The following is a 27,547-nucleotide window of genomic DNA, read 5'->3' on the forward strand; positions in this document are numbered from 1 at the left end:
ATATACATTGAGTCATTTAAAGAAAGTCTCATTTAATGAGATCGCCGAATATTAATTTAACTAGGATAAGACCCGCGCCTTGCGCGGGATTAAGTTATTATTTTTATTATATTTTGGAGAATGAAACAATAGTTTGGCTTCATTTGGATTAGGGGTGTTCAATCCGGATATCGGGTTGGTTTCGGTTCGGTTCGGTTTTTTTTGGTATTTCGGTTAGTAAAATATAACTACTATTCTAAATCCATATTTACTTTGACTTTAGTCTTTCACATACTTTTGAAAGATTTCAACTGGACGACTAAATTGATCAGCTAATCTTGTTGCTTTAAATCATTAGTATATATATATATATATATATATATATTATTTAGTTTGAATATTTATTAAAAAAAAATTCATATGCGTTATATTTTATGATCATTTGTAACTTATTATAACAAAAAAAATAATCTATTGATCACAAAATTTTCAGAGTGGAAATCTTCAAATTTCTAATAATATATAGATGTTTCGAAAAATTCAAAATATAACATATAAGAAATTTTTTTATTATATATTTAATGTGATTTTTTTAATATCTTTCAATAATATAAAATTAAAAAAAAAAGAACTAAGATACCAAAATTGTTATCAAATATTTATTATTCATAATAATTAATTTTCATATATACGTTAATCATATTAGGTAATTTCGTAGCTTCTAATGAAGGAAAGTGCAAAACAAATTTGGTAGATTATTTATCAATTCGATAGTTAGTTTAATAAAAAATATAATGTAAGTTAAGATGAACCAACCTATTTTTCTAAGAATAGTATATTTTATATAGTCATTTATTAAATGAGAATTTATAATCATACAGTTCTATGATCATTCATATCGTTTTATAACTGAATATTTAAATCATCGATAACAAAATTTTCAATGTGAAATCTTTAATAAGTTTATAATTTATAAATGTTTTTGAAAATTCATTGAAAGTTTTAATATTAAAATATTTATGTAATCTTATGGTATATAGTTTAATCTATATATATATATATGTTTTATTATTAAATGATATCTTTTACTCATATGGTTTTAAAATCATGTGTATCTTCTTATAATATTAAATAAAAGTTAATATTAATACAATTTTATGATCATTTGTAACTTATTTTGACAAAAAAATAATCTATTGATCACAAAATTTTCAGAGTGTGGATCTTCAAATTTCTAATAATTTATAGACGTTTTGAAAAATTCAAAATATAACATATAAGAAAAATAATAAATGTTTTTATTATATATTTACTGTGATTTTTAATATCTTTTAATAATATAAAATTAAAAAAAGAACTAAGATACAAAAATTGTTATCAAATATTTATTATTCATAATAATTAATTTTCACATATACGTTAATCATATTAGGTAATTTTGTAGCTTTTATTTAAGGAAAGTGCAAAACATTTTTTGGTACGTTATTTATCAATTCGATAGTTAGTTTAATAAAAAGTGTAATATAAGTTAAGATGTACCAACCTATTTTTTTAAGAATAGTATATTTTGTATAGTTATTTATTAAATAAGAATTTATAATCATACGGTTCTATGATCATTCATATCGTTTTATAACAAAATATTTAAATCATCGATAACAAAATTTTCAATCTGAAATCTTTAATAAGTTTATAATTTATAATTTTTCTTGAAAATTCATTGAAAGTTTTAATATTAAAATATTTATGTAATCTTATGGTATATAGTGTTTAATCTATATATATATATTTATTTTATTATTAAATGATATTTTTTACTCATATGGTTTTAAAATCATGTGTATCTTCTTATAATAAAAATGTTAAACCATTGATCATTAATTTTTAACATAATAATTTTAATAGTTTTAGTCATTTATTGTCGTTTTTAAAAATTCAAAATATAACATATACGAAAAAATCTAAATTTTACTTTTATAGCTAATTTGATTGTTTAATTTATTTTAATAATATAAAATTAAACAAAAATGATGGAGGAGATATAAATTGTTATCAAATCTTTATTATTAAAATTATTAATTGTCATATATATATTAGCCATTTATGGTAATTCCGTAGGTTTTATTTAAGGAAAGAAAATAGTATATCATATCATTATATCATATAGTTTGACCAACTTATGTATCTAACAACATATAAAAATCGAATGTGGACCTACTTATTTTTTAATTGAATGTAATTGATTACTTAATTGAGTGCCACATATGCATTGAGGCTTCTTTTAATTAATACAAAATTGAGGTTACATCTTTTCAAATGTTCCTCAATTAATATATAGGGGATGTGATCGCTGAGTATTAAGTTTATCATATCATATACATTTATGTTTGAGTCAATATAAGTTTTTCTAACAATTAGATTTTAGACTTACTAATTTTTCAATTGATTCTTATGTTGTCACGAAAGCCAGATTGACATTCTAATTAAATAACACCTAAGAAAAAAATTAATTAATACAAACTTTAAGTTATAACTTTTTAAATGTTTCTCTATTAATATATAAGAGATTTTTTGAGTTAATATACATGAGATTCTTTCAAGAGAAATTTTCTCGGATAGATTTTTTTAAGTTTTTGTCACAAAAATAGCCATCAATGAAGAAAATGACTAAAATAAGTTTTAGTAAAAGGTAAAAATGTATTTTGGGGATATAGTTTCAAATTATTAAAAATAAAAAGTAAATATTTAAAATTTCAAAATAAAAAGGGCTATTTTGTTCATTTTTTCGGATATTTCTGTGACAAAGTTCCATATTGGTTTTAATAATCGACAAACACATCATTTTCATTTTTGTAAAATTACAACAAACCTTTAATCCAAGATTTTGTGAATCCAATCACAGACAAAAAAATATATGTATTTCTATTTTTACTTGTTTCAAAAAAGGACTCGACTTGCGTAATAGTTGTCGACAAGAGCATATTCTCCGTCAACATCAGGTCATCACATACATCGTAATAGTTGTCTTGCGTAATAGTTGTCGACAACAAAATCTTTGATCCAATCACATAGACACAAAATAATGCGTTACTTATTTCAACATTTCGTTCATCATGTCATCAAATACATTATCGTCGACAAGAGCATTCTCTAGCTTTCCTGACTTCATTTCTGGATCCAGCATTGCAAGGTCTCCCACACACCCTCGACTGTTGACAACCTGTTGTCGGTACAATGAATCCATCACAGCCCTCTCCAGGAAAACAATCAGGGAGACCAGGACAAAGGGAGTGATTGTGCCTTTAATCCGGCCCTTAATTCTGAGTTTAGAGATATCAAATGTGCGAAACACCAAACAAATAGTTCCCTGAACACAGCACTATTTTCACTTGTTCTTGGGAGAGAGGAATTAGAATCCAAGAAAAGGAACAAAAAAGAGAAAAAAAAAACACATCACACATAATGCTACAACACAACAAGAAACCATCAAAAAATAGATAGCATGGCGATGGCTACAGCCACCAGCAGTGGGAAGAAGAACACTTGTCCTTGTACAGCCCCACCGTAATAAGGCTCTATCATAATCGGAAACCTGCACGTCCCCGTCGAAGGATCCGTCTTGGTCACCTCAGATATATTCGGAAACTTGCACGCCGTATCCAGCTGGTCATTTATCTGATAATAACTGTTAAACGCATAAGATATATTATCCTTCCCGTCCAGATTCCCACACGACGTCCCAACCCCGAGACTCGTGCAATCCCCGAGGCTACACGCGTAGCTCACGCTAGGCGCCACCTGAGGATCGTCCAGCCTCACGTTAGGCTTCATCACACACCACTTCCTCTGCAAATACCTCACACCTTTGGCTTGTATCAAAGCCCCCGTGTTGGTCGTTCCCAAGTTCAACACGTATTTTGGCAACCCGTCGAACGTGAATATCCCCCAGTGTCTCTCGAAGTAACCAGGCTGAACGCTTTTGGCGTCCTCGTCTATAAGGCTGAAGAGATAGGCATCTATTGGGCCGGGCCTCCTCGGAGTGCCTTTCCCGCCTGAGATGTGGGCCATGAAGCCTTGGTTGAACTTCCTAGCGAACTCCACGTTAGCGTTCTTGTCCCCATCCGTAGGCCATCCGATCTCGCCGACTATGATCGGCATGTTTCCGAAGCCGTTCTTCTCGAGGGCGTGGACCAGAGTGTCGTAGTTTGCGTCGAACATGTTGTAGTAGAATGTTCCACCGTCGCTGACCGGCTGCGAGTTGCCGTCGAAGAAGGCATAGTCCACTGGGAAGTTGGCGTCGTTGTAGAGACTGATGAAAGGGTAGATGTTGACGGTGAAGGGGCCGCCGTTGTCGCTCAAGAACTTGACGATTGTGATCATGAGGTCGCGGATGTTAGCTCTGAAGTCGCCTCCGGAGGGGAAGGTGTTGGAGCTTTCGTAGACATCGGCGTTTAGGGGACAGGTGACTTTCACTTGGTTCTGAAGACCGGCTTTTATTAAGGCGATTTGGATGTTTCTCAGCGCGGGGAATGTAGTGGTGAGATAGCTTCCGTTGTAAGTGGACAGGAAAGGCTCGTTGCCAACAGCCACGTACCTGTGCAACGAAACAGAATCAGGGATGCAACTTCAGTTGTCTATTCATAGAGTAAAGTCATGAGCTTTGTGCTCATTTTTCTCAGACAAAGACAGATCCAAACTACTTTGACTGTCTAAGAGAATTCAAACTCAAAGTGCAACAAAACCGAACCAGAGGAACAAACTCAGCTATCTACTTTAGTTTGTCTGATTATACAGCAAAGACATGACCTTTATGTTAATTTATCTCAGACAGAGACAGATCCAACCTACTTTAACTGTATACGAGAATTCAAACTCAAGGGCAACAAAACCGAACCAGAGAATCAAACTGAGCTTCTTTTTCTTTTGTAACTGAAACTCAACTTTCCACTTTAGCTGTTTGATTATACAATAAAGACATGGACTTTAAGTAGACTTCTCTCAGACAAAGAGAGATCCAGCTTACTTCAACTGTCTACAAGAATCCAAACTCAAGTCTCACTGATTCCAGTTCCTAACTAGTACAGTAACAAATGTGGAACCCTAAAAAGAAAAGTTGATAAAAGGTAAATAGAAAGAAAGGGGAAACCAACCTGATGTTGACGTTATCGGTTTTGATGTGAGTAGAAACATTTTTAGCAACCCATTTCTCAGCGGCTTTGAGGCTAGAGGCGAGAGAGGCTAGCATCTCGTTCGGGATACCAACCATAACCTCGATTCCTGATTTGCCCAGAGCTCTGAGAGTGTCGTACTCCGCGTCGAATAGCTTTACTTTCTGAATACCATTCTCTCTCAGCATCCTCACCACTATATCTGGTGGAAGAGGGTGCGACGCCTGCGTTCCCCAGTTCGCTCCAATCGAACTTGCTTTAGGACAAATCACCGCCGCCACCGTCAATACTATCACCGCCACGAAACTCCACCTCATCTCAAGGGTCTCCGATCTGAGACTTCGTGAAACAGAAAAAAGGTACACAACACTGTGAACTATGAGCTTTTTGAGCTTTGAGCTTTGCTGTACTGTCTGCTCCAGTCACCAGTGCGTATTAAAGCGACCACGCACGAGCTAGTGTGACCGCTGTTTTTGGCAAACACACAACGACAAAAATGACACGTAAGCATCGATGTCTTTGGTTTGTGGTCCCTTTCTCTTAACGGATAAGTGGGCTTCTCTATCACAGGCCCATTTTTTCCTTGAATTATTTCTATGTTCATACCATGTCGGTAGTACATTTTATAATCGATCCATATCACTCTGAATAGCAGGGTAGAGAGACTTTGAAGCATCTCCACAAAATGCTACATGAGTAAATCCAAGCTTCTTGAATTGCTATACATCCATACAAAGTACCATTGCATTTGACTTTAGTAAAGAAAGGATCACATTCCATTCTTGTTCATTGTCTATGGCTGAAACTGGAATGTTTTTTTTTTTTTGGTGTGAGAATACAATAATGTGGAATTAGTTATTCATGAGTTTTTCGAAAAAAATACCAACTACCTAAAAAACAAAAAAAAAATTGATTCCACGCATCTATATTATTAAAAGAGAAGTACAAAATAAAATTATCCCTTAATTTTGCAAATTATTTACACTTTCATTCCACTGATATATTTAATGATTCTAAATTTAAGTTTTCTTTGTTTTTTTCCAATTTAATTAATGCAACTAAAATAATTAATAACCTGCCTTTTAGGATTCTGTATCTTTTTCTATTTAATTAATGCATATTTCTAAATCTAATTTTAACCAAACATCATAGCAACAATTATTTAAGAAAATCAATTTGTCATTACTGTCATATGGATATATTACGGATTCTTTACTTTCAAATATTAAACCTACTATCATTGATGTACATAACTGTAACCTAGAAGATTAGAACTTTCTTTCATATAAACCACAACAATTCAGGGTTTTATGTATAAAATTCAAACCAATTATACAAATTAATATATTCATACGTATGTATTATTTTAGTTATCTTATACCCAAATCGTTTTTGTATTATTTCTAAACAAACAAAATCAAAGATATAAAAATCAAAACCATAATATCTTTATTTATCTTTCAAAAGGATAATTAAGGAGATTTAACATTTTACCAAAAAAAAAAGGATAATTAAGGAGAAATCATGGGTCAAAAAACAAAATAAATTACCCGATATATAGTATAAAATTATTATGTTTAGAGATGCCATATTAAAAAATTATTTAATATATAATTTTAAACTTATATATTACTATATACAAAATAAATATTTATTTATAAAAGAAAAACAAAAACCCGCGCGGGTCAAAGCTCTAGTAATAATACAATTAAAAACAAATACATATCTCATTTTTTTGATTCTTTAAACTACCACTATTTCATTCCATTTTATGTCATTGATTCAACACATTTTTTAATTGAATTACCAGTAACATCCTATATCATTTTTCTTACAAATAATTGCTTTCAGTCGATATGTTTGGAATATGCCATCTTTTGTTATTGGGGAAAAGATAGCATCTCCATACATCCAAGAAAATAAATTAGATATAGTTGTAGTGTAGTTATTGAGAAGAAAAACAATATTGAGGAGAGAATTTGATATTCTCTCCGTTTCAGAATAATACATGTTTATGATTTTCATCTTTATTAGTAAAACATAATCAAACTTAGTTATTATTGCATAGTTTTTTGTAATTTTATATTTCTTATATTTCTAAATCAATAATATTTCAAGAAATGCAATTAATGTTCTTCAAATTCACAAATTTTTTTTATTAGTTAACAAAAATTGTACTGGAAATATAAAAATACATCTTTTGAATTTTCTAGAGTATTTAACTTTCTGAAACGGAGAAAGTATAATTTAATCTAATAAAAACTCATTAAAACATATTCCTAATCATATATTTTTTTAACACCGAAAAATTTGATTACATTAACTTGAACATATTACATAAGCCGGCGATTGAGTTAATCCCGTAATCAAAGCTGGCTGACAAACGCATCAGTCACCGGAATCATAAGCCCACACATGGGAATCAACTTGAAAGACAACTAAACTTAAAGGCTACAAAACCCAAAACTAATTCAAATAGATGAAGATCAAAAGAAACCCAGACATCTTAGAACAATTATGCATGTTGATTCAGAGAAGAACCTTCGTGAAACACAAACGGTGGAGTCACCACATGACCAAAACCACCGAGAAGAAGGACCTCTTATAGTGAATAGCCCAACAATTTCAAAGAACACAACTTCAATCACCGGCGAGACAGAACAACAGAATGTTCCTACGCTTGACCGGAAGAGACGGAGTCGGATAACACGACATGCAACGCCACAAGGAAGCTTGACACTAGGATAGATCTCGATCAGATCTGAAGGTAAATGACAAGGAGCCAATCCAATTGACTCTGTATTCAACCGAAATGCAGAAGATTGATACAAAGCCGATACAAAGATAACTCGAAACCAACATGCAGAATCATTCAATCCGAAGCTAGGGCTTCAAAAAAATAGATCTCATCTAAAACGACTAGAAATGATATGCACCAACAACCGATTGAAGCGCATGATGATCGGCTCCAACTTCGATCCCTTCAGAGAAGAGATCTACTGTTAAGTAGAAGGAATCAAAGGAGAGATCATCCTCGTTCATCACGGAAAAGACAAAATGATTAAACCCGAGTCTGACTCTGTGAAAGCCACCGGAGTCGGAGAACGAAGATCTGATTTTGTAACTTTCTAGAGAGAAGGTAGATGTTTTTTCTAATCATATTTAATAGAACCGCATTTTGGAACTAAAATGGATATAGATAGAATTATAAAAGTTAACAAAAAAAGATGGAATTATAAAACACACCTAACCCCCAAAATATTATCAATCAAACCCAACCCGAAAACATATAAATCTTAAATCCGAAAATCGAAAAAATCTGAACCGAACCGACAATTTTGTTCGTCTACAATATTTGTAACATTTATATGTTTTTTTTCACGCAATTACGTTTTATATTTTTGTGTATATATTTTTGAAACTAGGTGTTCTGCCCGCACATGCGGGCATAGTGTTCTTATAGATATTTATCTGTTTATAACTATTAAATCAAAACCAACATAATAAATTATTAATTATGTTTTTAAAAAGATAAATCAAACATTAAACTTTATATTTTATAATAAAAAATATTATTTCAGATAAAACACAACATATTTAAGAATTATCTTATGTTTTAAAAATATATTTTATTTTTGAGAATTTTATTATATTTACTTATAGTCAATTATCAAATATAACATATAAACAAAATATTATTAATATATATATTCATTAGTTTTATCAAAATATATATATTCTTATTGTTGTGTTAAATTTTAAAAACAGTCACATATATTTTATAAAATATATTTATTTGTTTGATTAGCATTTAACTATAAATTGTTTTATATTTAACTATAAATTTTATAATAAAATGTTATTTTCAGATAACAAAATATATCTAAGAATTATCTTATGTTTTAAAACATGTTTTTTTTATTTTTGAAAATTTTATTATATTTATTTATAGTCAATTATCTAATATAATATATAAATATAATAGTATTAATAGAAAATCGTTTTTAATTATTTATATTATAGATAATTCTTATTATTATTAATTTTAATCACTTATTTAATCAGATATATTTTAAATTCGTTTTTATTTTTGACTAATTTATATAATTTATTCATTAAGGGTATAAATGATCTATACTATTAAAGCAGGATCCTATTGTCATAATTACCTTAGGGGCATGTTTCCTTCACTAACATTGCATGTTTCATTAAGGGCAATTAAGTAATATTAATAACAAATCTATATTGGGTCATTATTTTTGGATCCAGCCCAAATCAAATCTCTCTTGGGCCATTTGGACCTATTAAAAAATCAGATTCAATTCTCACCTTTTTTTTTTCCTTTGGACCATTGAGTCCAAGTTCAAATAACTTTTTTTCAACTATTCTTAATTATTATTTTTTTCTTTTCTTAATATAATTTAAGCATTCATAAAAATAATTGAATTTTTTTATTGAAAAGTATAAATCTTTATTAAAAGTATATAATTTTTTAATTAAAATATTAACCCCATAATAAAATTAATTTATCAGAGTTATACCAACTTAATTCATTAAAAAAAATAAAGTTTAATTTTTTTTAACATAAATAGTCATTTAAAATGAAATACGATAAATAAAGATAAAATTTTTAAGTCTTTTATAAAATAAAATACAAATATATGAAAATGTGACATTTACTAAATATTTGTCAATTGAAAAAAAAAACAAAAATAAACCCGCGCTTTGAAAGCGCGGGTCAAAATCTAGTTTATTATTAATTTTAAATCACTTTTTAATAAGATAGATTTTAAATTCGTTTTTATTTTTTGAATAATTTATATAATTATTCATTAAGGGTATAAACGATATTAACCGCTCTAACTTTTAACGTGAGAGCTCCGTTGCAAAAATTTACTTCACAAATAATAGTATAGATTTTAATCACTTATTTAATCAGATATATTTTAAATTCGTTTTTATTTTGACTAATTTATATAATTTATTCATTAAGGATATAAACGATTTATTATTAATTTTAAATCACTTTTTAATAAGATAGATTTGAAATTCGTTTTTATTTTTTGACTAATTTATATAATTATTCCATTAAGAGTATAAACGATATTAATCGAAGGGTATAAACGATATTAACCGCTATAACTTTTAACGTGAGAGCTCCGTTGCAAAAATTTAATTCGCAAATAATAGTATAGATTTTAAATATTTGATTTTAAGTTTTGTTAATTAAACAAAATTTGTTTAATTTATTTATTATTTTTGACTTGTTGGAAGACTGAAGAAAAAGCAATTTGTGGGGAAAAAAATACAGTTGCTAGTGTAGGAATTGTTGCGAGAGACAAGATCAAAACCCTACTTCGATCGATCACTAGGAGAAGAAGAAGACGATGCCTAGATTCGGGGCTGGGAACAGATCCGTCTCCAAGCTCGTGATCACCATCTGTGTTGCTGCTATCCTGGTACACGATTCCTTCCTTCGATCCATCCGTATAATCTGTTCATGATTTGGTTTCGGAATTTGCAATTCTCATTTCTCAATCGACTTTGCTTGATTTGTTCGTGACCAGTTCTTGCCATCTCTATCGTATGGAGCTCCACGTGGAAAGAGTTCTGTGTTTTCCTTGTTCAATCTCAAGGAAAAGAGCAGGTTTTGGAGCGAGTCTGTCTTTCGTAGCGGTACGTTATGTTCTGTTCTATCTGCTTGGTTTTGGATTTTCATGTGACATTACCCTTTTCATAACACTTGTTTGATGTTTATCAGAGTTTGATGATCTGGAGTCTTCAGCCCACTCGAACTCCGGTGTGGTGAATTACACAAAGGCAGGAACCATTGCGAGTTACCTAGAGCTTATGGAAGTTGATGCTGTCTACCTCCCTGTGCCTGTCAATTTCATTTTCATTGGGTTTGATGGAAAAGGAAACCAAGGTAAATTACATTCTCTGAATGTTCAGGCTTTTCTTTGAGATTTGGAGTCATCATTTGATTTTCTATTTTTTCCCACAGACTTCAAACTTCTTCCTGAGGAACTTGAGCGTTGGTTCAGTAAACTTGATCACGTGTTCGAACACACGCGAGTTCCTCATACCAAAGAAGTTCCCAATCCCTTTTACAAGACTAACATTGAAAAGGAGTTGAGACACCATCTTCCTATCATCAGTCGCCTCAACTACAAGTATAGTCATCTTTTTTGGCTGTTCATTCGCAATGGTGGTGTTGGTTTTATTTACCTAGACGATAAATTGGGGATTTATTTTCCTTTTGTCAGCTTTTCTGTTCATGCTATACAAATGGGGGAAAAGGTGACACAAGTAATCGAACGCGCCATCAATGTTTTAGCACGCAAGGATGACGTTTCTAGGTAATGCAGTTTGTCTTGTGGAAGTCCGTTACTGGTTAGTTTTATGCAGAGAGATCTGAGCCTGCATACCAATTGGTTCTGGAAACTTTATTTCACTCGTCATAGCTGGTTGCAACTTTTTTTTGTTTAAGTGGTGTTGTCTGATTCTCAGTTTTGGTGTCATATCCAAATGATTCTATCTCTATTTTTATCCTTGGTGACAGAGATGAGGAAAATGGTCTAAGACAAGTTGATGTTGAGATGATGGAATTCATTTTCTCTAGCCTTGTCGAATATTTTCATCTCGGGGATGCATACAATGTATTTGTTCTGAATCCTAAACGTGATATTAAAAAAGGCATATATGGATACCGGTGAGCACCTGATTTTTATCGTATCATTTTATTATATTACGGACAAAGAACATACAAGACTTACAAATGGATTTTGCAGGAGAGGGTTTTCAGACTCCGAGATATCTTATCTGAAAGAGGTGATTCTAGTTCTCTCAAGTGATCTCTTCGGTTAAGTTTTCTGTCAAGTTCTTGTATGTCAATGGCAAGTTCATATGACTCTTTTTATTCTTTTCGCAGAACAAGGACGTTATTAAAAAACTTCTTCAGTCAGGAAAGCCGTCAGAAACTATTTTAGGTACAGAAAGGCAAATAACAGCGATTTTTTTCCATTGATGATTTACATTCCAGTTTCTTATCTGATACCTGCTGGATATGTTGTAGCATTTGATATGGTGAGGAAGCCATTGTACCAGAAACATCCAATGCTTAAATTTTCCTGGACAAATGCGGAGGAGACTGATACGGTTTGTTATTTTTGCTGCACATTCAAGTTTTCTTATTCCATTGATTAGCCTTAATGTTTGTAAGATATGGCAAAAGCTTATTATGGCATTTTGTTTAGTTCTGTGGGGTCGTTTCAGAGACTATACTCATATTTGAGAACCAGACCCTTTGTTCTGTAGAATTTCCGTTCAGTTATGTCTTACAGTGTTGGCTATTTGTGTTACAGTGTTGATTGTTGTCTTGCTTTCAGGCCGAGTGGTACAATGCATGCCAGGATGCTCTTAACAAATTGGAACAGCTATCCCATGGTAAAGATGCAGCCGAGCTCATTCAGAGTAAGGTTTTGCAGGTATCAATCTTCTTTTAATTTAGCTCAATACTATCTGGTCCCAGAAGCTACTTTTATTCTAAATAGATTTCCGTACATGTGATTAACTTTGAATTTTTCTGAATGGAAATTTCAAGTTGCTTCACGGGAAGAATGAAGATATGAAGATTTTTCTGGAAAAGGGTTTAAAAGCTGGAGATATTAGCAATCTTAACGCAGAATGTCTGACTGATACTTGGATCGGAAAGGGCAGGTTGATTTTCTGAAGCTCTCAATGCATGTGTGTACATGTATTTAACCTTTTATTTCTGGCTTAGAGCGCCATCTGATGTGTGGCAACAAATGACAAAGCGTTTTCATGATTTTGTGAATACTTCCTGTCAGGTGGGCATTCATCGATTTAACTGCTGGCCCTTTTTCGTGGGGACCTTCTGTCGGTGGGGAAGGAGTGCGGACGGTACTTAGTTTGCCAAATGTGGGAAAGACCATTGGTGCAGTTGCAGGTACTGTTCGCAATAAAATCTTCTGCATTGTGGCTCCTAAGTAGTAAACCTCGTGACTATTGACCGTACTTTCAAATGTACAATTCTAGTAATCTATGGACACCTCTCTGTCATTCTCTGGCATTCCTTCATTTGCACAAAACGTTTCCTGAATTTCCGTTAATTTTGTGTTCACGATTTTTTTCTTGCTAGAAATATCTGAAGATGAAGCAGAAGAAAGACTTCAAGTTGCAATTCAGGATAAATTTTCTGTATTTGGAGAGGTGTGTTTTGGTTGGTGGAATAAGAAACCATTGGATTTCATCAAAATAGCTTTATCATGGGAGTCCTGGAGTTTTCTTTGGGCCCTGTTGTACTCCAGTACAAACAAAAATATGAGTAACAAATAAAAGTTGAACAACCAAATCCCTAGTACTTTAGAATTACAGCAGTGGGAGGCTTACCATAAGATAGTGATCATCTTAGACAATTATAGAATTTGGGTATAGGACTCAGGGATTCTTAAGATTAAGGAATCATCTTAGACAAAGCTCCACGAAAACTAGCTTCTCTATATTACATGACCTATAAAGGTGAACATGTTACTTGCTAAGTAAGGATCTAAATTCTTGAGCTGTATTTTCCTTGAGGCTGATACCTGTGGGATAAATGTACATGTGTTCCTGCGTACAAGGTCTCTGAGTTATGTTTTCATTTATCTTTCTGAAATTATTTTCGCCCACACTTCTAACTATTGCTCTTGTTTTCTCAGAAAGATCATCAGGCTGTTGACATTCTTCTAGCGGAGATTGATGTATATGAACTATTTGCTTTTAAGCACTGCAAGGGAAGGAAGGTGAAGCTTGCTCTTTGTGAAGGTGCTTCTTTTCTCTATATCTGCTTTATAAGTCTTAGTTTTCATGTACGATCGTATTTTCTATTCTGTAATTTCAGAAAGTAATCCGCACAGCACCCACATCATTTTCTTGAGTAATTGTTTCGATGATTTTTTTTGTGCCTTTTCCTCACTGTTTTCACTTTTCGTGTCCTAGAACTTGATGAGCGGATGCGGGATTTGAAAATTGAGCTGCAGTCACTTGAAGGAGATGCACATGATGAGGTTCATCAGAGAAAAGCCATGGAGGCACTCAAACGAATGGAGAGCTGGAATTTGTTTAGCGATGAACATGAGGTATTTACCATCCCTTCCTGGTTTGAGTATTCTTTCAGTAAGGGGATTGGAATCATAATGCTTCGGTTTTTATAAGAAAGTGTGACACTTACATCGTGATGTCGACTGCACAGGAGTTCCAAAATTACACAGTTGCACGAGATACTTTCCTTGCACATTTAGGTGCTACTCTCTGGGGATCCATGAGACATATAATATCCCCCTCAGTTGCCGATGGTGCATTTCATCATTATGAGAAGATCTCTTTTCAGCTTGTCTTCATCACACAAGAGGTATGTTCATGCCAAATGGTTTAAAGGATTCCCATCAGATCAAGTTTATTTTGGTGAGAACTTTTATAAATCGTATGGTCTAAAGTCACGAGGATGAAGACCTTTATGAGATGACCGAAACGTAAGATTATAGAAAATATTGTCATTTTCTTTCAAGATGTTATGTAACTTGCTACTAAGCATATTCGATTCATCTTACCAGTAACTTTGCCTGAGTTTTTCAGTCTAGTTTCTATTGATGCTGAAAAGAGGTTGTCACCCTGTTATTTTATTTTATGTAGAAAGTTCGACAAGTCAAGCAGCTGCCAGTTGATCTCAAGGCTCTTATGGATGGACTTTCTTCACTGTTGTTACCTTCTCAGAAACCTATGTTCAGCCAACATATGTATGCACTGAAATCTTAGTCCTGAAAACAAGCGTTACAACCGCCTATATAACTTATTACCATTAGGCTTGATCTTTCTGTTCTATTTGATAAACTGGTGGTTAGAACTTAGAACTAGTAGATTGTCTTGGCAACCATAAAGAGAGAGATATTTAGGAGTCTTATCGTATATTATCTTTCTTTTCCTCTTATTTCTAAACGCATCTTCGAATTATAATGAAATGTCAATAACAATTGTGATAGGTTAACCCTATCTGAAGATCCTGCCTTGGCTATGGCATTTTCAGTATCCCGAAGGGCAGCTGCTGTGCCTCTATTGCTTGTCAATGGAACTTACCGGAAGACAGTTCGTTCATATCTCGATTCATCAATCCTCCAGTACCAGTTACAGAGACTGAACGATCACACTTCCCTTAAAGGTCAGCTATGTAGCCGAAATTTTCTCTGTTATATAAGTATTTTTGTTTTGAAGTTGCTACCATTAAATTTGCTTTGTTGGGGCACCTTTTTTTTTTTATAAAAGAAGCCTTTTTGTAATCTACGCTTGAAACTAATTTGCTACCAGGAAAACTGATTTGATGTTCCTGATGTCTGTCTAAAAATATTAGTGTAGACACTATGGCCAAGACATCTATATAGATGGTTACTGTTGAGAAACTATGAGGACTGTTCTTCGTTTTGCATATGTATTTCAAATTTCCGTCCTACAGTAGTATGCCGTCGTTAGACAACTGCATAAGATCTGAGCTACGGTATTATTCATTGTCCTCAAGTTGTGACATATTTTTACTACCGTCTTCATTTAGACTTGATCCATTTGGGAATTAGCTCCTTTCCTACTGCTCAGTCAATTTCATTTCAGCTGTCTGTTTATCACGTTATATGTTTTTTTTTTTTTTTGTCTACTGGATCTCATGCATTGGTTGATGTGGATCCATAGTGACTGACATTGACACTGTGAGCTATCCTTGTTATAACTCAGGAGGCCATGCCCACAGCAGGGCTACTCTTGAAATCCCTATCTTTTGGCTCATCAATGGGGATCCGCTGCTGATTGACAAGCATTATCAAGCAAAGGCGCTTTCAAATATGGTCGTTGTTGTTCAATCGGAGGCATCTGCATGGGAGAGCCATTTGCAATGCAATGGTCGATCACTTTTATGGGATCTAAGGTTTTAACACACATGTTAGCAGCTTTTTATTAGCAGAGTTTTAGTGATAGGTCTAATTAGATTTTGGCATCATGAATCAGTTTTTCCTTATTCCTTGTCTTTGTAACATAGGAGCCCGGTGAAAGCGGCCATGGCTTCTGTTGCTGAACATCTAGCCGGATTGCTTCCTCTTCATCTTGTCTACAGTGTAGCTCATGAAAGTGCAATTGAGGTATGGAGTTATTCTTACAGAGTACACTAAATAGCATTGCTTTGTAATTATATGATTTTTTTTTCGTTTGCTGGTAACTTCTGCAAGCTTGTGAAACCTAGCACAAACACTGATTATAATCTTCAGCTAAAAGAAGAAGCTGATGGTCCGTCTAAGCATCTTTGAAAAAATTGTGTTTAACAGGACTGGACATGGTCAGTGGGTTGCAATCCATTTTCAACAACTTCTCAAGGTTGGCAGATTTCGCAGTTTCAATCTGACACAATTGCCCGGAGCTATATGATTACGGCGCTTGAAGAGTCAATACAAGCAGTGAATTCAGGGATTCATCTTCTGCGGCTGGAGCGAACGAGTATCCTTTGGATTTTTTCTTTATGCCTGCAGTTAGAGTAGAGGTTATGAGTTATTAACTATGAGGAGGTTTTATTGCCTGCTCGTCATTATATGCTAGTGTTAATATCCTTGACTCAGAAACAAGATGAAAAATCGTTTAAAATCTTCAAATCGAGGGAACGTGAGCTGATGAACAAGTACAAGTACGTGATCAGCCTATGGAGACGAGTGAGTACACATACATTGCTTTATTTTACTTTATTTGGTTCATAAAGTACAAGTACGTCAAATAATTATATCATAATGTTATCAGCTTTCGAATATTGCGGGAGAGACGCGTTATGGAGACGCAATGAGATTTCTGTATACCTTAGAGGAAGCCACAAGCGGGTTAGTAATACACCTTTTGCACCTGCTGTTGTTATAGGAATGGTTTTGCTAACCAGTCGGACCCTTTTCTTTTGTATCAGATTCGTAAGAGAAGTGAATGCAACAGTGGAGGTTTTGCACCCAATTCACTGTTCAAAAGAGAGGAAGGTGAAAGTGGAAATGGACATGACGACAGTTCCCGCCATGCTCGTAGTTCTGATACTTCTTTACGCTGCCTTCAAGCCAAGAGCTCCTAAGCCAAAGATCAACTGACGTTTTAAAATGTAAACGAAGAATCAAAATCCCATACAACCTTTTTTTTTTTTTGTCCCTTTATTAAACAGTGAAGTTCATCACTCTTTTTGTATCTTCGCTTGGGCAAGAACTATTGTAATCTGTTATCTGATTCAGTTGCAAAAGTATAGGATTCAGAAGTATAAAAAACGTGACTGACGAAGATGGTGCTTAGAAAAGATTGTGTGAACAGTAAATAGACAAGGCTGAAAGAACTTTGACAAAAAAAAAGACAAGACAAGACAAGACTGAAAAGCCTAACTTGTGGTTGGGTCGGGAGTGGGGCCCACTGGAGACAACGAGAACAGCATCTTTAACCAATCTCGAAAAAACAAAGATTCGTAAGAAAATAATAGAAAATTTTGGTTCTGAGAGGCTAGAAAGTTCCGGAGACATCGGAGGAACCCTAGATTAAATGAGAAGGAGAGAGAGAGAGAGAGAGAGAGAGAGTAAAATCATGGAGGAGGAGAAGAAGAAAGAGGGATCGTATAGGTACTGGGTGAGAGAAGCCACAGCGGACGCAGCTCCTCCTCCTCAGCCACAGAAGCTCACCAACAACGACGTCGTCGCTTCCAATGCTCCTGCCCTCGGCTCCCTATGGAATCAGGTTTGCTATTCCATTTTCATCAGTTAAAGTTCTTCTGTGCATTCTCTTAATTTTCCTTGTTTACATAGGCTGGCACTTGGGAGGAAAAAAATATCACGAAATGGGCCACTGATCGATTAAAGGTTTCTTCTTTCTTTCTTTCTTTCTTTTCCCCTTATTGTTCTTTCTCTTTCAAAGTGTTAATATGTTTTGTACTTGAAATAATGCTCGCAGGAGCTGCTGGTGTCAGTGGGTTCATTGCAATTCTCTTCTGGAAAAGCTGAGATTATAGATGTTAACAGATGTGTTGGAGATGTGAGTTCTCTCCTTTTCATCTTTGTGTTGTTCTCTATGTGTGTCATTGAATGGGTGATGATGATCCGTTGGTTGTTCCTCTCCCCTCGCTAGGCTTTCTTGGTCACAGTTCGGAACAAGAAAAGAGTTGGCTATACTTACGAGCTTTCCCTCAAAGTCCAAGGTAAAGACTCTCCACTGGCGTCACCATTTTGGCTTGATATTAAAATGTATTGCATTTGAGTTATATAGTTGATACTTATCTTCTCGTAGTCGTTGTTCGTGTAAACAGTACTTGCTTTTTTCATACGTTTGTGTTTGGTAATTTACTCAGGAGAGTGGTCTTTTGAAGAGAACACAAAGAAGGTGAAGGGGAGTCTCGACATTCCTGAGTTCTCATTCGGCGAGCTTGATGATCTTGAGGTAACATTTATGCCTAGAGAGTCTTTGATATGATTTGGAAGGATGATTATGATATTTGGACACTGATAAACGGCCTACACTTTGCGCAATGAGCAGGTGAACGTGAAGCTCAGTGAAGACAAAGAGCTTTCCCAGCAACTGAAGCAGCAAGTTCGGTTGGATATGATGCAGTTCCTGGAGCCTATACGCCTGAAACTTGGCCAGTTCGAGCAGGAACTCAAAGATCGATAGTGATTGTTTCTTTCCATTTCATATTTAGCAATTTTCTGTTGGCATCGAGAACTTGGTTAAAACATAACACTGCATCTTACAGTTTACCTTGTATTCATGCTTCATCTTTGTACCAACACTTCCACGTTTATTGTCTAAATTCAGTTCATCAATCAACTTTTAGTCCTTTTTTATCTAACGGGAAATGCTTCAAACCAGTGAACGTCGATAACTTAAATAAAGAGCACAAAATGTATAAAGAGAACAAAATGTATAATTAACACAAAAACCGCAGAGGAATACATAATTTGAAGAGCTTTTATAGATCTGTTACAATCCAACTCATTCTTCACTTTTCTTCTTTCTGCTTGGTTCGCTCAATGCCTTCTTAGCCCTTTTCCACTCGCTCACAGAAGTCTCGCTTCTCATAAAAGCGCAAGTCTCCCCTGATCCAATCTCTCTCCTAATCGGCCTCTTCACACCCAATCTACTTCCTCCACTCACATTCTTAGCCTTCAGAGTCTGCTGATTCTCTTTTAAACTTCTCAGAGGGGTACTACTACTAGCCCCGTGGACTCCCGCAACCTCGACACCATTGGCACTTCCACTCTGGTTAGAGTAGGTGAACTGGCCATCTCCACTGTTGTTCACTCTATCTGCTTCGGTCTTCTCAGGAGGTAAATTCGGGAAGAGTTGAGTAATACTGAATGAAGCATTCTGGTCCCTAACCAGCTGAGTCCAAGAAGCCTTCTGAAGCCATAATGAACCTCCTGCTGACTTCTTAGAAGCTTCCAATTGTCCTTTCTCTGTCTCTTCTTCGTCCATATCATGATCTAAGCTTTCATTTTCTGCATTCAAATCCTCTGCTGCATTCTCATCCTCTTCCACGTTCAAACTTCCATCCTCACTGTCGCCCTCGGTGCTTGCTGCAAGTTCCTCTGTTTCAGCATCCACATTTATGTCAGCAACGTCAGTATCTTCTGACACTGAGTGTTCTGAACCGTCAACATCAGCATCTTCTGACTCTGAGTGTTCTGAACCGTCAACGTCAGCATCTTCTGACACTGAGTGGTCTGAATCTACAACATCAGCATCTTCTGACTCTGAGTGGTCTGAACCTACACCGTCATTATCTTCTGACTCAGAGTGGTCTGAACCTTCAATGTCAGCATCTTCTGACCCTGAGTGGTCCGAAACTACAACGTCAGCATCTTCTGACTCTAAGTGGTCTGAACCTTCAACGTCATCATCTTCTGACTCTGAGTGGTCTGAATCTACAACGTCAGTATCTTCTGACTCTGAGTGGTCTGAACCTTCAAAGTCGGTGTCTGATGCAGGTTGTACTGCTTTACTGGAGCTAACATCTGGCAAGAAACTGGATACGCTAAAGTTACTGCTGTTTCCATTGGCCACAAGTGCTTTCCAGGAAGACTTTTGAGACCAGGAAATATTGTCATTCGACTTCTTGACGCCTGTTGTTCTGCTTGGTTCATCCGGATCGACTTCAGAAGGTTTCTTTTTTTCACGTATGGCCTGTGAAGCTTCCGGTTTTCCACTTCCCTCTGGAATGATTGACTGCCTCTTCTTGTTTGGATGAATGTTGTTCCCCTTTGTTCCCTCAGTATATCCTTCTCCACTTACATGTGTTTGATCAAGCATTGATTTCTGAGTTAAGATTAAATAAAAAAGCCATATCAGAGATAAGGTATGTTATGTAGATGCCACACTATTAGGTAAAGGTAAAAATGAAAACACATTAGCTACAAGTACCCGTTTTCTTGACAAGATATCCAGCTCAGCGTCCATCATGTCCTTCCCATTAGATACCACATTGATCAAAATGTTATCTTTGGTATCTACGATGATGTCATCTTTCTCACTGATGACGCTGTCGTCTTTCTGAAGAAGCTTATTCATCACGGAGTTCATAATATTCACCTCTTCTTCGTTTATCCCCACATTAAGCGCTTCCACATCACGGGCATGAGTTTCCTGAGGCGTGAGAGAAGCAGAATGCTCTTCACAATCGCAAAAAGTCTTGGGAAGAAGAGACGGCACCGCAACACGCTGGAAGCTATACTTATGTTTGCCAGTTCCACTTAGTGGCATAGCTTTCACCTGCAGCAAAACCAAAGTCATCTCAACCCTAATCCCCAACTCCAAGTTACTACTACTACTACGGTACTACCTTAGATGTAACAGATGAGCTTTTTAGGTACCTTTCTGAGTCTGGGAAAGAAGATGTTAAGGTGAGTGGAAGGAGGTGACTCCTCGGGGGCTTTAACAGTGTCATCAGAAGAAGCAGAAACAGAAGCTGACTCTGCCCATTCCCTCTTCAAGCGAGCCATGTAATGCTCTTTGGCTTTCTCCAGCCGCAGCTTCCCTCCTTTCCACTTACATCCATTGTACTGCCAAAATCGAATCACGGTTAAGAACAATAGAGAGCAGGGAATAAGGAAAGAGAAGGAGGTGGATCGAATCAGCTCACCGTGGAGAAGAGCTTGGTGAGTGAGTTCTCGGAGGCGGGAGAGAAGTCGATGTAAGCAAAGGAGCGACCTTTCGTCCTGACAAATTCGACAGCTTCGACGGAGCCCATGGGAGAGAAGATCTTGAGAAGATCGTCTCTCCCGACGCTTTCTCCTAATCCTCCGACATGAAGCCTAACGCCGCCGCCGCTTCCGCCTCCCTCCATTGTTTTTCTTTCTCTGCTGCTTCAGTTTCTTTCTCTCTTCCCCTAGTCTCCCTCGTTAATAAGGCCCATTATTAAAGGTCATAATGGGCTTTAAGTGGGAAAAGAACAGACCCACTAACATCCCTGAAGAGGTTTTTGCTTATGGGGTGGGGTCCGCCTTAATTAATTTATCGACCATTATTTGAAAGCTGAAACAGACGGTGAATGAATAGACGCAAGACAAAATTGTTGTTTCGTCGTCTGCGAAAGCATCCTGGGAGAAAGACGATACACACAGTGTTCGTCTTCCGTCTAATCAAATGGCGCATGTGCTACTCCGACACTCGTAAGTTACTGAGTTCTATCTAATTTTCACTTTATGATATTACAGTTACCGAACCTGAGAAGCAGGTGTGTCGGTTTGTCAGTTTTTTTTTCAAATCAATTATTGCAAATGTGAATAGAGAGTGTAATAAATTCAAGATGATGAAGAAATTACAAAAGAGGGGAATGATGAACAAGAGTGCACGTATTTAGGGTAAACATAGGGTGTGGTCCTTACTTCATGGGTCCATGTGAGTTTTTAATAGACGAAAGCGATGTCTATCCCTCCGCATCGCTCATTTGCAGCCTCAGAAACATTATTGTACAGTTGTGAGTTTTCAACTATCAAAGCTTTCTCATCGTCTTTGCTCCTTTTAAAGCCATGTACTATATATCCAGAGTTGCAGCTGATAAAGCTACACGTCTGGTCTTTATTTATTTTCGTTTTATTTTTATTATCAACTTCAATCTTTCTTTAACGTGTTTCTTGATTGCTTTCAAACACCTTTAATGCCATTTATTGGATGTTCCCGGTACCAGGTGTGTTAGCCTCTCATCTACCTATCTAACTCTGTGGTGAACTTGTCTGGTTTTGATTTGTAGCCTCTGTTTCGCCAAAAGAAAGAGAATAAAGAAACATTATGGAGATGCCGAGAGCCCCTCCGTCTATCTTCACGGATTTAGAGCCATTAAGTGAACGCAAATCACTTGAGGTTTTCAACCCCTCGAGTGGTAAAGAGGTAAACGGATCAGCTTCAGCTTCTTCTTCATCAAAGCCTCACGATGAAAATGGAAAAGGAAGCAGCAGTAAGTGGATGGAGTTTCAAGATACTGCAAAGTTAGCAGAGAGAACTGCTGAGTGGGGTTTATCAGCTGTTAAGCCTGACTCGGGAGAAGATGGGATTAGTTTCAAGGTGTCAAGTGAAGTGGACCGAAGCAAGACGTCTAGGAGGTCATCTGAAGAATCATCATCTTCTGAATCTGGGGCCTTTCCTAGAGTGTCGCAGGAGCTCAAAACCGCTCTTTCCACGTTGCAGCAGACTTTTGTTGTCTCTGATGCTACACAGCCACACTGTCCCATAGTATATGCCAGCAGTGGATTTTTCACCATGACTGGTTATTCTTCGAAAGAGATTGTTGGAAGAAACTGGTACGTCTCCTCTCATAAAATCTTTTTTTTCCTAGTTTCATCCATGATTGGTACTTAGCATGATATTGATTTTGAAACCCATGGCAGCCGGTTTCTGCAAGGGCCTGACACAGACCAGAAAGAGGTTGCCAAAATCAGAGATGCTGTCAAGAATGGAAAGAGTTACTGTGGAAGGCTCTTGAACTACAAAAAGGACGGAACTCCCTTTTGGAATCTTCTCACAATCACTCCTATTAAGGATGACCAAGGCAACACCATCAAATTCATTGGGTACCTCCCCCTTTTTTTTCCTTTATTAGTTAACTGTCTCCTCTACCAATCATTCTCACGCTTCCGTCTTTCTCCTGTATTGCAGGATGCAGGTTGAAGTAAGCAAATACACAGAAGGCGTGAACGATAAAGCATTGAGGCCTAATGGACTCTCCAAATCCCTGATCCGATATGATGGTTTCTGCTTCCCTCTATAGAATTAACGAATTTTTCTTTTCTTTTGTGTGATAAGAACAATGAATGTTAAAATGTCATGATTTTGATGTTGGTTCAGCTCGCCAGAAGGAGAAAGCTTTGGATTCCATTACTGAGGTCGTGCAAACAGTGAGACATCGCAAGTCTCAAGTGCGAGATTCAGTGAGCAATGATGTAATGGTGACGCCTGGTAGTACTACTACCACTACACCTGTTAGACAAGCTATACAACCAGATGAGGCTTCAAAGTCAGCCAGAACACCTGGACGTGTTTCTACTCCAGCGAAGTGAGTCTTTTTCACCCCCATATCCATGATTACTCGTAAACATTAAATCCTTAAAGGCATGTATCTTGCTCACAAAAGTGTGATGGAAGTGCCAGCATTTTGCTGAAAGCAACTTGTTTGATATCATTGCCAAACTCCAGTTGCTGCAATGTCCTACTCTATTCTATTTATTTGTTGTGTACTTTTGTAACCTTGTGCTAAGCCTTAGAATGTATTCTCTAACATATTCTGAAGCTGTAGATATATTCCCTGAATGATTTTTTGATCAACCCTCATGCAACGTGCAGGTCAAAGAGCAAATCACTTGATGCTCCTAGTGTGGAACCTGAAGAATTGATGTTGAGCACAGAAGTAATAGAGCCGAGGGACAGTTGGGACCGTTTAGAAAGAGAAAGGGATATTCGTCAAGGGATTGATCTGGCTACCACTCTTGAGCGCATAGAGAAGAATTTCGTCATCAGTGATCCTCGTCTTCCTGATACTCCTATTGTATGTTTATTTCAGTCATATATCGATTATATTAGTCAAGTGTGCTGCTATGTTGGCATAGACATGTGGTAAACATATAATGATGCAAATTGTTTTCTCTGCAGATATTTGCATCAGACAGCTTTCTTGAACTGACAGAGTATACACGTGAGGAAATTTTGGGGAGAAACTGTCGGTATGTGAATATTCTTCTCCTTGTACCTTTCACTCATGAGATTCATCATGCCGGATATGAAGATGTGCAAAGTGGTTGGCCTCAGGTTTCTTCAGGGGCCAGAGACAGATCAAGCGACTGTCCAGAAGATAAGAGACGCAATTAGAGAGCAAAGGGAGATAACTGTACAGTTGATAAACTACACGAAGAGCGGTAAGTTATCTGATAATGAACATTTTCAAATAATTCTCCTGCAAATTTTCAACTGCAGATGCTCATCAGTCCTCTGAATCATTTGCAGGAAAGAAATTCTGGAACTTATTCCACTTGCAACCTATGCGTGATCAAAAGGTCGCCATGAGATTATTGTTATGTCTAGATTCAGGTACTTGAAATTTTTTTTTGATATTTTGCTGACTACATGAATTTTTTCATCACCAGGGAGAGCTTCAATACTTCATTGGTGTGCAGCTTGATGGAAGTGATCATGTGGAACCTCTCCGAAACCGTTTATCTGAGAGAACAGAGATGCAGAGTTCTAAACTGGTACTTAGTTCATATCCTTCTGCGCTTTTAAAAAAAAAAATCTCTTTTCCATCAGAGGAGACTTATCACATTGTTCAGGTGAAAGCTACAGCAACAAATGTAGATGAAGCTGTCAGAGAACTTCCAGATGCTAATATGGTAAGTTTCATTAGTTCATGGTTACTTAACAAAGATGCAAAGGTATAAAATGCAATCGATCTTTGATGTGTTTTAGCGGCCGGAAGACCTGTGGGCTGCACACTCAAAACCTGTCTATCCTTTGCCTCACAAGAAGGAGAGTACGTCCTGGAAAGCAATACAGAAGGCATGCATCAAACTACATTACTGTTTTACTTTGTTTCTGTCATCCTGTTTTGATTGCTATAGTCTCCTTTGTAGATCCAAGCAAGTGGAGAAACAGTAGGACTACACCATTTCAAGCCAATAAAACCGTTGGGCTCTGGTGATACTGGCAGGTACCATAATAGTAAACTTGAAGTAAAAATATGTTCTAGTCTCCTTTTACTTTGTATATACTTACATGATTTTGCTTCTATGGGATACATAGTGTCCATTTGGTTGAACTGAAAGGCACAGGTGAGTTGTATGCCATGAAGGCAATGGAGAAAACCATGATGTTGAATCGTAACAAGGTATATGATGGAGAATGAGTTCCCTTTTCATCCTAAAAATGAAATTTTCTATTATACCTCTCATTGACAACGTGCAGCTTTTATACAGGTTCACAGAGCATGCATCGAAAGAGAAATCATTTCCCTTCTGGATCATCCTTTCCTTCCCACTCTCTACGCTTCCTTTCAGGTAATTTTTTTCTACTTTTTTGTTTCTGATCATTTCAGCTCCTGCTTCTCATTGCTAAAGCGTTATGTTCTGGCCCCAGACATCTACGCATGTTTGTTTGATTACAGACTTCTGCCCCGGTGGAGAGTTGTTTGCACTGCTTGACAGACAACCGATGAAATTTTTGTCGGAGGATTCAGCAAGGTACTCACTCTAATTTGATCCATTATGTGTGACACAAGATCCACTGGTCAGAAGCATATATCAATGTGGTGTTCTTACCCTTATGAGTAACTCTAATTAGTTGCTTTGTCATCAGGTTCTATGCAGCAGAGGTCGTTATTGGCTTAGAATATCTTCACTGCTTAGGTAACAAATAGTGAAATGAATCCTTGTCTCTGTTAATCTAAACATTTCTTGTTTATACATTTAGCCACACGCCTTGAGTAGTCTTTTCCTCCAATCATTCTAGCAGTTTCGTTTAAAATAAGTATATATGCTCCATAAACAGGAATAGTGTACCGAGACCTGAAGCCTGAAAATATACTGCTCATGAAGGATGGACACATTGTATTAGCAGACTTTGATCTATCATTCATGACGGCCTGCACACCCCAGGTACTTGTGTTTTTTAACTCCAACTCCATTTATTTACTGATAATATAAAGATATGTGATACTTAGGAGAATTATTGTGTGCAGCTTATTATTCCACCTGCACCTAGCAAACGAAGGAGATCCAAGAGTCAACCATTACCGACATTTGTTGCAGAACCAAACGCCCAGTCGAACTCGTTTGTAGGGACTGAAGAATACATTGCGCCTGTACGGTCATGCACTTAATGTTTATCTCTTCATTTGCAGCTGCTGTCCTCAATGCGTGTCTATTCATAGTTTACCTAATCATTACAGGAGATAATCACGGGCTCTGGGCATACGAGTGCTATTGATTGGTGGGCACTAGGTATCTTGTTGTATGAGATGCTTTATGGTCGCACACCTTTCAGGGGTAAGAATAGGCAGAAAACATTTGCCAACATCTTGCACAAAGATCTCACCTTCCCCAGCAGTATCCCTGTGAGCTATCTATCTATCCATCTATCTTGTAACAACATGTTTGTCTTGCAAATGAAAAAAAAAAAACAAATACTAATTTAACCATGAACTGGTGCAGGTAAGTCTTGTAGGTAGACAGTTGATCAACATGTTGCTAAATAGAGATCCAAGCAGTCGGTTAGGATCCAAAGGTGGGACAAATGAGATAAAACAGCATGCTTTCTTCCGCGGGATCAATTGGCCTCTCATACGAGGCATGGTAGGACTATAACTTTCATATATTAGTTCATGTCCATACAGTCGTGTTTGTCGGCTAACATATGTAGAGTGTGATTGCAGAGCCCTCCACCATTGGAAGCACCGTTGCGTATAATAGAGAAAGATCCGAAAGCCAAAGATATAAACTGGGAAGATGATGGGGTGCTTGTGAATTCTATTGACATTGATCTCTTCTAAACAAACACCGACTCTTTCCGTTCTTCTGCCTTTGAGACTCATTTTAGTGCAAACCTATTCTTCTCAATAAAGCAAAATGGTGTTGTATTCTAGTTGCTTACATGTTATATATGTAATAATACATCAGACATAAGAGGTGGTGTTGTATTCTAGTTGCTTACATATTAAACACAATTTTCCATTGCTTTTATATCTTCGAATCATCAAAAATAAAAACACATACAGTAATTCATGACCAAGTTAATATTGTTAAAATGTTTCACACCCTTTTTTTACTCTGTCACACCTTGGAAAATAAAATAGGAATCATTCTTCTGACTTAAGCCCCCTAAAA

At 36.1% G+C, this 27,547-nt stretch overlaps 5 protein-coding genes across 11 annotated transcripts; 3 read left to right on the top strand and 2 right to left on the bottom strand.

Moving 5' to 3' along the window:
- Window positions 1–3,319: 3,319 nt before the first annotated feature.
- On the bottom strand, window positions 3,320–5,639 carry LOC106426072 (glucan endo-1,3-beta-glucosidase 6). Its single transcript, XM_013866784.3, has 2 exons — window positions 5,130–5,639; window positions 3,320–4,573 (listed from the first exon to the last, which is right to left on the bottom strand). Exons 1-2 carry the CDS (start codon window positions 5,462–5,464, stop codon window positions 3,466–3,468), a joined length of 1,443 nt encoding a protein of 480 aa, XP_013722238.1. The 5' UTR covers window positions 5,465–5,639; the 3' UTR covers window positions 3,320–3,465.
- A 4,747-nt stretch (window positions 5,640–10,386) lies between these two features.
- Window positions 10,387–18,013, top strand: LOC106426071. Of its 2 annotated transcripts, XM_013866782.3 has the most exons (24): window positions 10,387–10,606; window positions 10,715–10,823; window positions 10,909–11,073; window positions 11,152–11,320; window positions 11,414–11,506; window positions 11,710–11,859; window positions 11,939–11,978; window positions 12,079–12,136; window positions 12,223–12,305; window positions 12,536–12,634; window positions 12,751–12,866; window positions 12,998–13,116; window positions 13,309–13,379; window positions 13,868–13,973; window positions 14,148–14,287; window positions 14,401–14,559; window positions 14,841–14,944; window positions 15,188–15,363; window positions 15,927–16,116; window positions 16,228–16,327; window positions 16,511–16,679; window positions 16,806–16,888; window positions 16,974–17,050; window positions 17,131–18,013. In XM_013866782.3, the coding sequence occupies exons 1-24, from the start codon at window positions 10,535–10,537 to the stop codon at window positions 17,300–17,302; spliced, it is 2,820 nt and encodes a 939-aa protein (XP_013722236.1). In that variant the 5' UTR covers window positions 10,387–10,534; the 3' UTR covers window positions 17,303–18,013. The 2 variants fall into 2 exon arrangements, with proteins under 2 accessions (XP_013722236.1, XP_013722237.1); XM_013866783.3 differs by lacking the exons at window positions 11,710–11,859; window positions 11,939–11,978; window positions 12,079–12,136; ... (1 more) ...; window positions 12,536–12,634; window positions 12,751–12,866.
- On the top strand, window positions 17,678–19,013 carry LOC106426063. Its single transcript, XM_013866774.3, has 6 exons — window positions 17,678–17,930; window positions 17,999–18,052; window positions 18,144–18,224; window positions 18,318–18,387; window positions 18,538–18,626; window positions 18,723–19,013. Exons 1-6 carry the CDS (start codon window positions 17,739–17,741, stop codon window positions 18,855–18,857), a joined length of 621 nt encoding a protein of 206 aa, XP_013722228.1. The 5' UTR covers window positions 17,678–17,738; the 3' UTR covers window positions 18,858–19,013.
- Window positions 19,014–19,042: 29 nt separating this feature from the next.
- Window positions 19,043–21,585, bottom strand: LOC106426062 (protein REPRESSOR OF SILENCING 3). Its single transcript, XM_013866773.3, has 4 exons — window positions 21,325–21,585; window positions 21,056–21,244; window positions 20,607–20,954; window positions 19,043–20,501 (listed from the first exon to the last, which is right to left on the bottom strand). The coding sequence occupies exons 1-4, from the start codon at window positions 21,526–21,528 to the stop codon at window positions 19,179–19,181; spliced, it is 2,064 nt and encodes a 687-aa protein (XP_013722227.1). The 5' UTR covers window positions 21,529–21,585; the 3' UTR covers window positions 19,043–19,178.
- Window positions 21,586–21,749: 164 nt separating this feature from the next.
- On the top strand, window positions 21,750–27,403 carry LOC106426065 (phototropin-2). Of its 6 annotated transcripts, XM_048768846.1 has the most exons (22): window positions 21,750–21,853; window positions 21,972–22,161; window positions 22,435–22,981; window positions 23,069–23,251; window positions 23,337–23,428; window positions 23,526–23,733; window positions 24,021–24,222; window positions 24,327–24,397; window positions 24,483–24,589; window positions 24,678–24,727; window positions 24,818–25,060; window positions 25,137–25,226; window positions 25,301–25,377; window positions 25,470–25,554; window positions 25,643–25,723; window positions 25,803–25,906; window positions 26,022–26,071; window positions 26,214–26,320; window positions 26,404–26,526; window positions 26,614–26,778; window positions 26,876–27,016; window positions 27,097–27,403. In XM_048768846.1, exons 3-22 carry the CDS (start codon window positions 22,473–22,475, stop codon window positions 27,211–27,213), a joined length of 2,805 nt encoding a protein of 934 aa, XP_048624803.1. In that variant the 5' UTR covers window positions 21,750–21,853; window positions 21,972–22,161; window positions 22,435–22,472; the 3' UTR covers window positions 27,214–27,403. The 6 variants fall into 6 exon arrangements, with proteins under 6 accessions (XP_048624803.1, XP_048624805.1, XP_013722229.2 ...); XM_048768848.1 differs by lacking the exon at window positions 21,972–22,161 and having other exon boundaries at window positions 21,754–21,853; XM_013866775.3 differs by lacking the exons at window positions 21,750–21,853; window positions 21,972–22,161 and having other exon boundaries at window positions 22,179–22,981; window positions 24,818–24,922; window positions 25,001–25,060.
- The last annotated feature ends 144 nt before the right edge of the window (window positions 27,404–27,547 follow it).

This window comes from Brassica napus, chromosome C9, assembly GCF_020379485.1.
Source record: "Brassica napus cultivar Da-Ae chromosome C9, Da-Ae, whole genome shotgun sequence".
In the NCBI taxonomy this organism is placed as follows: domain Eukaryota; kingdom Viridiplantae; phylum Streptophyta; class Magnoliopsida; order Brassicales; family Brassicaceae; genus Brassica; species Brassica napus.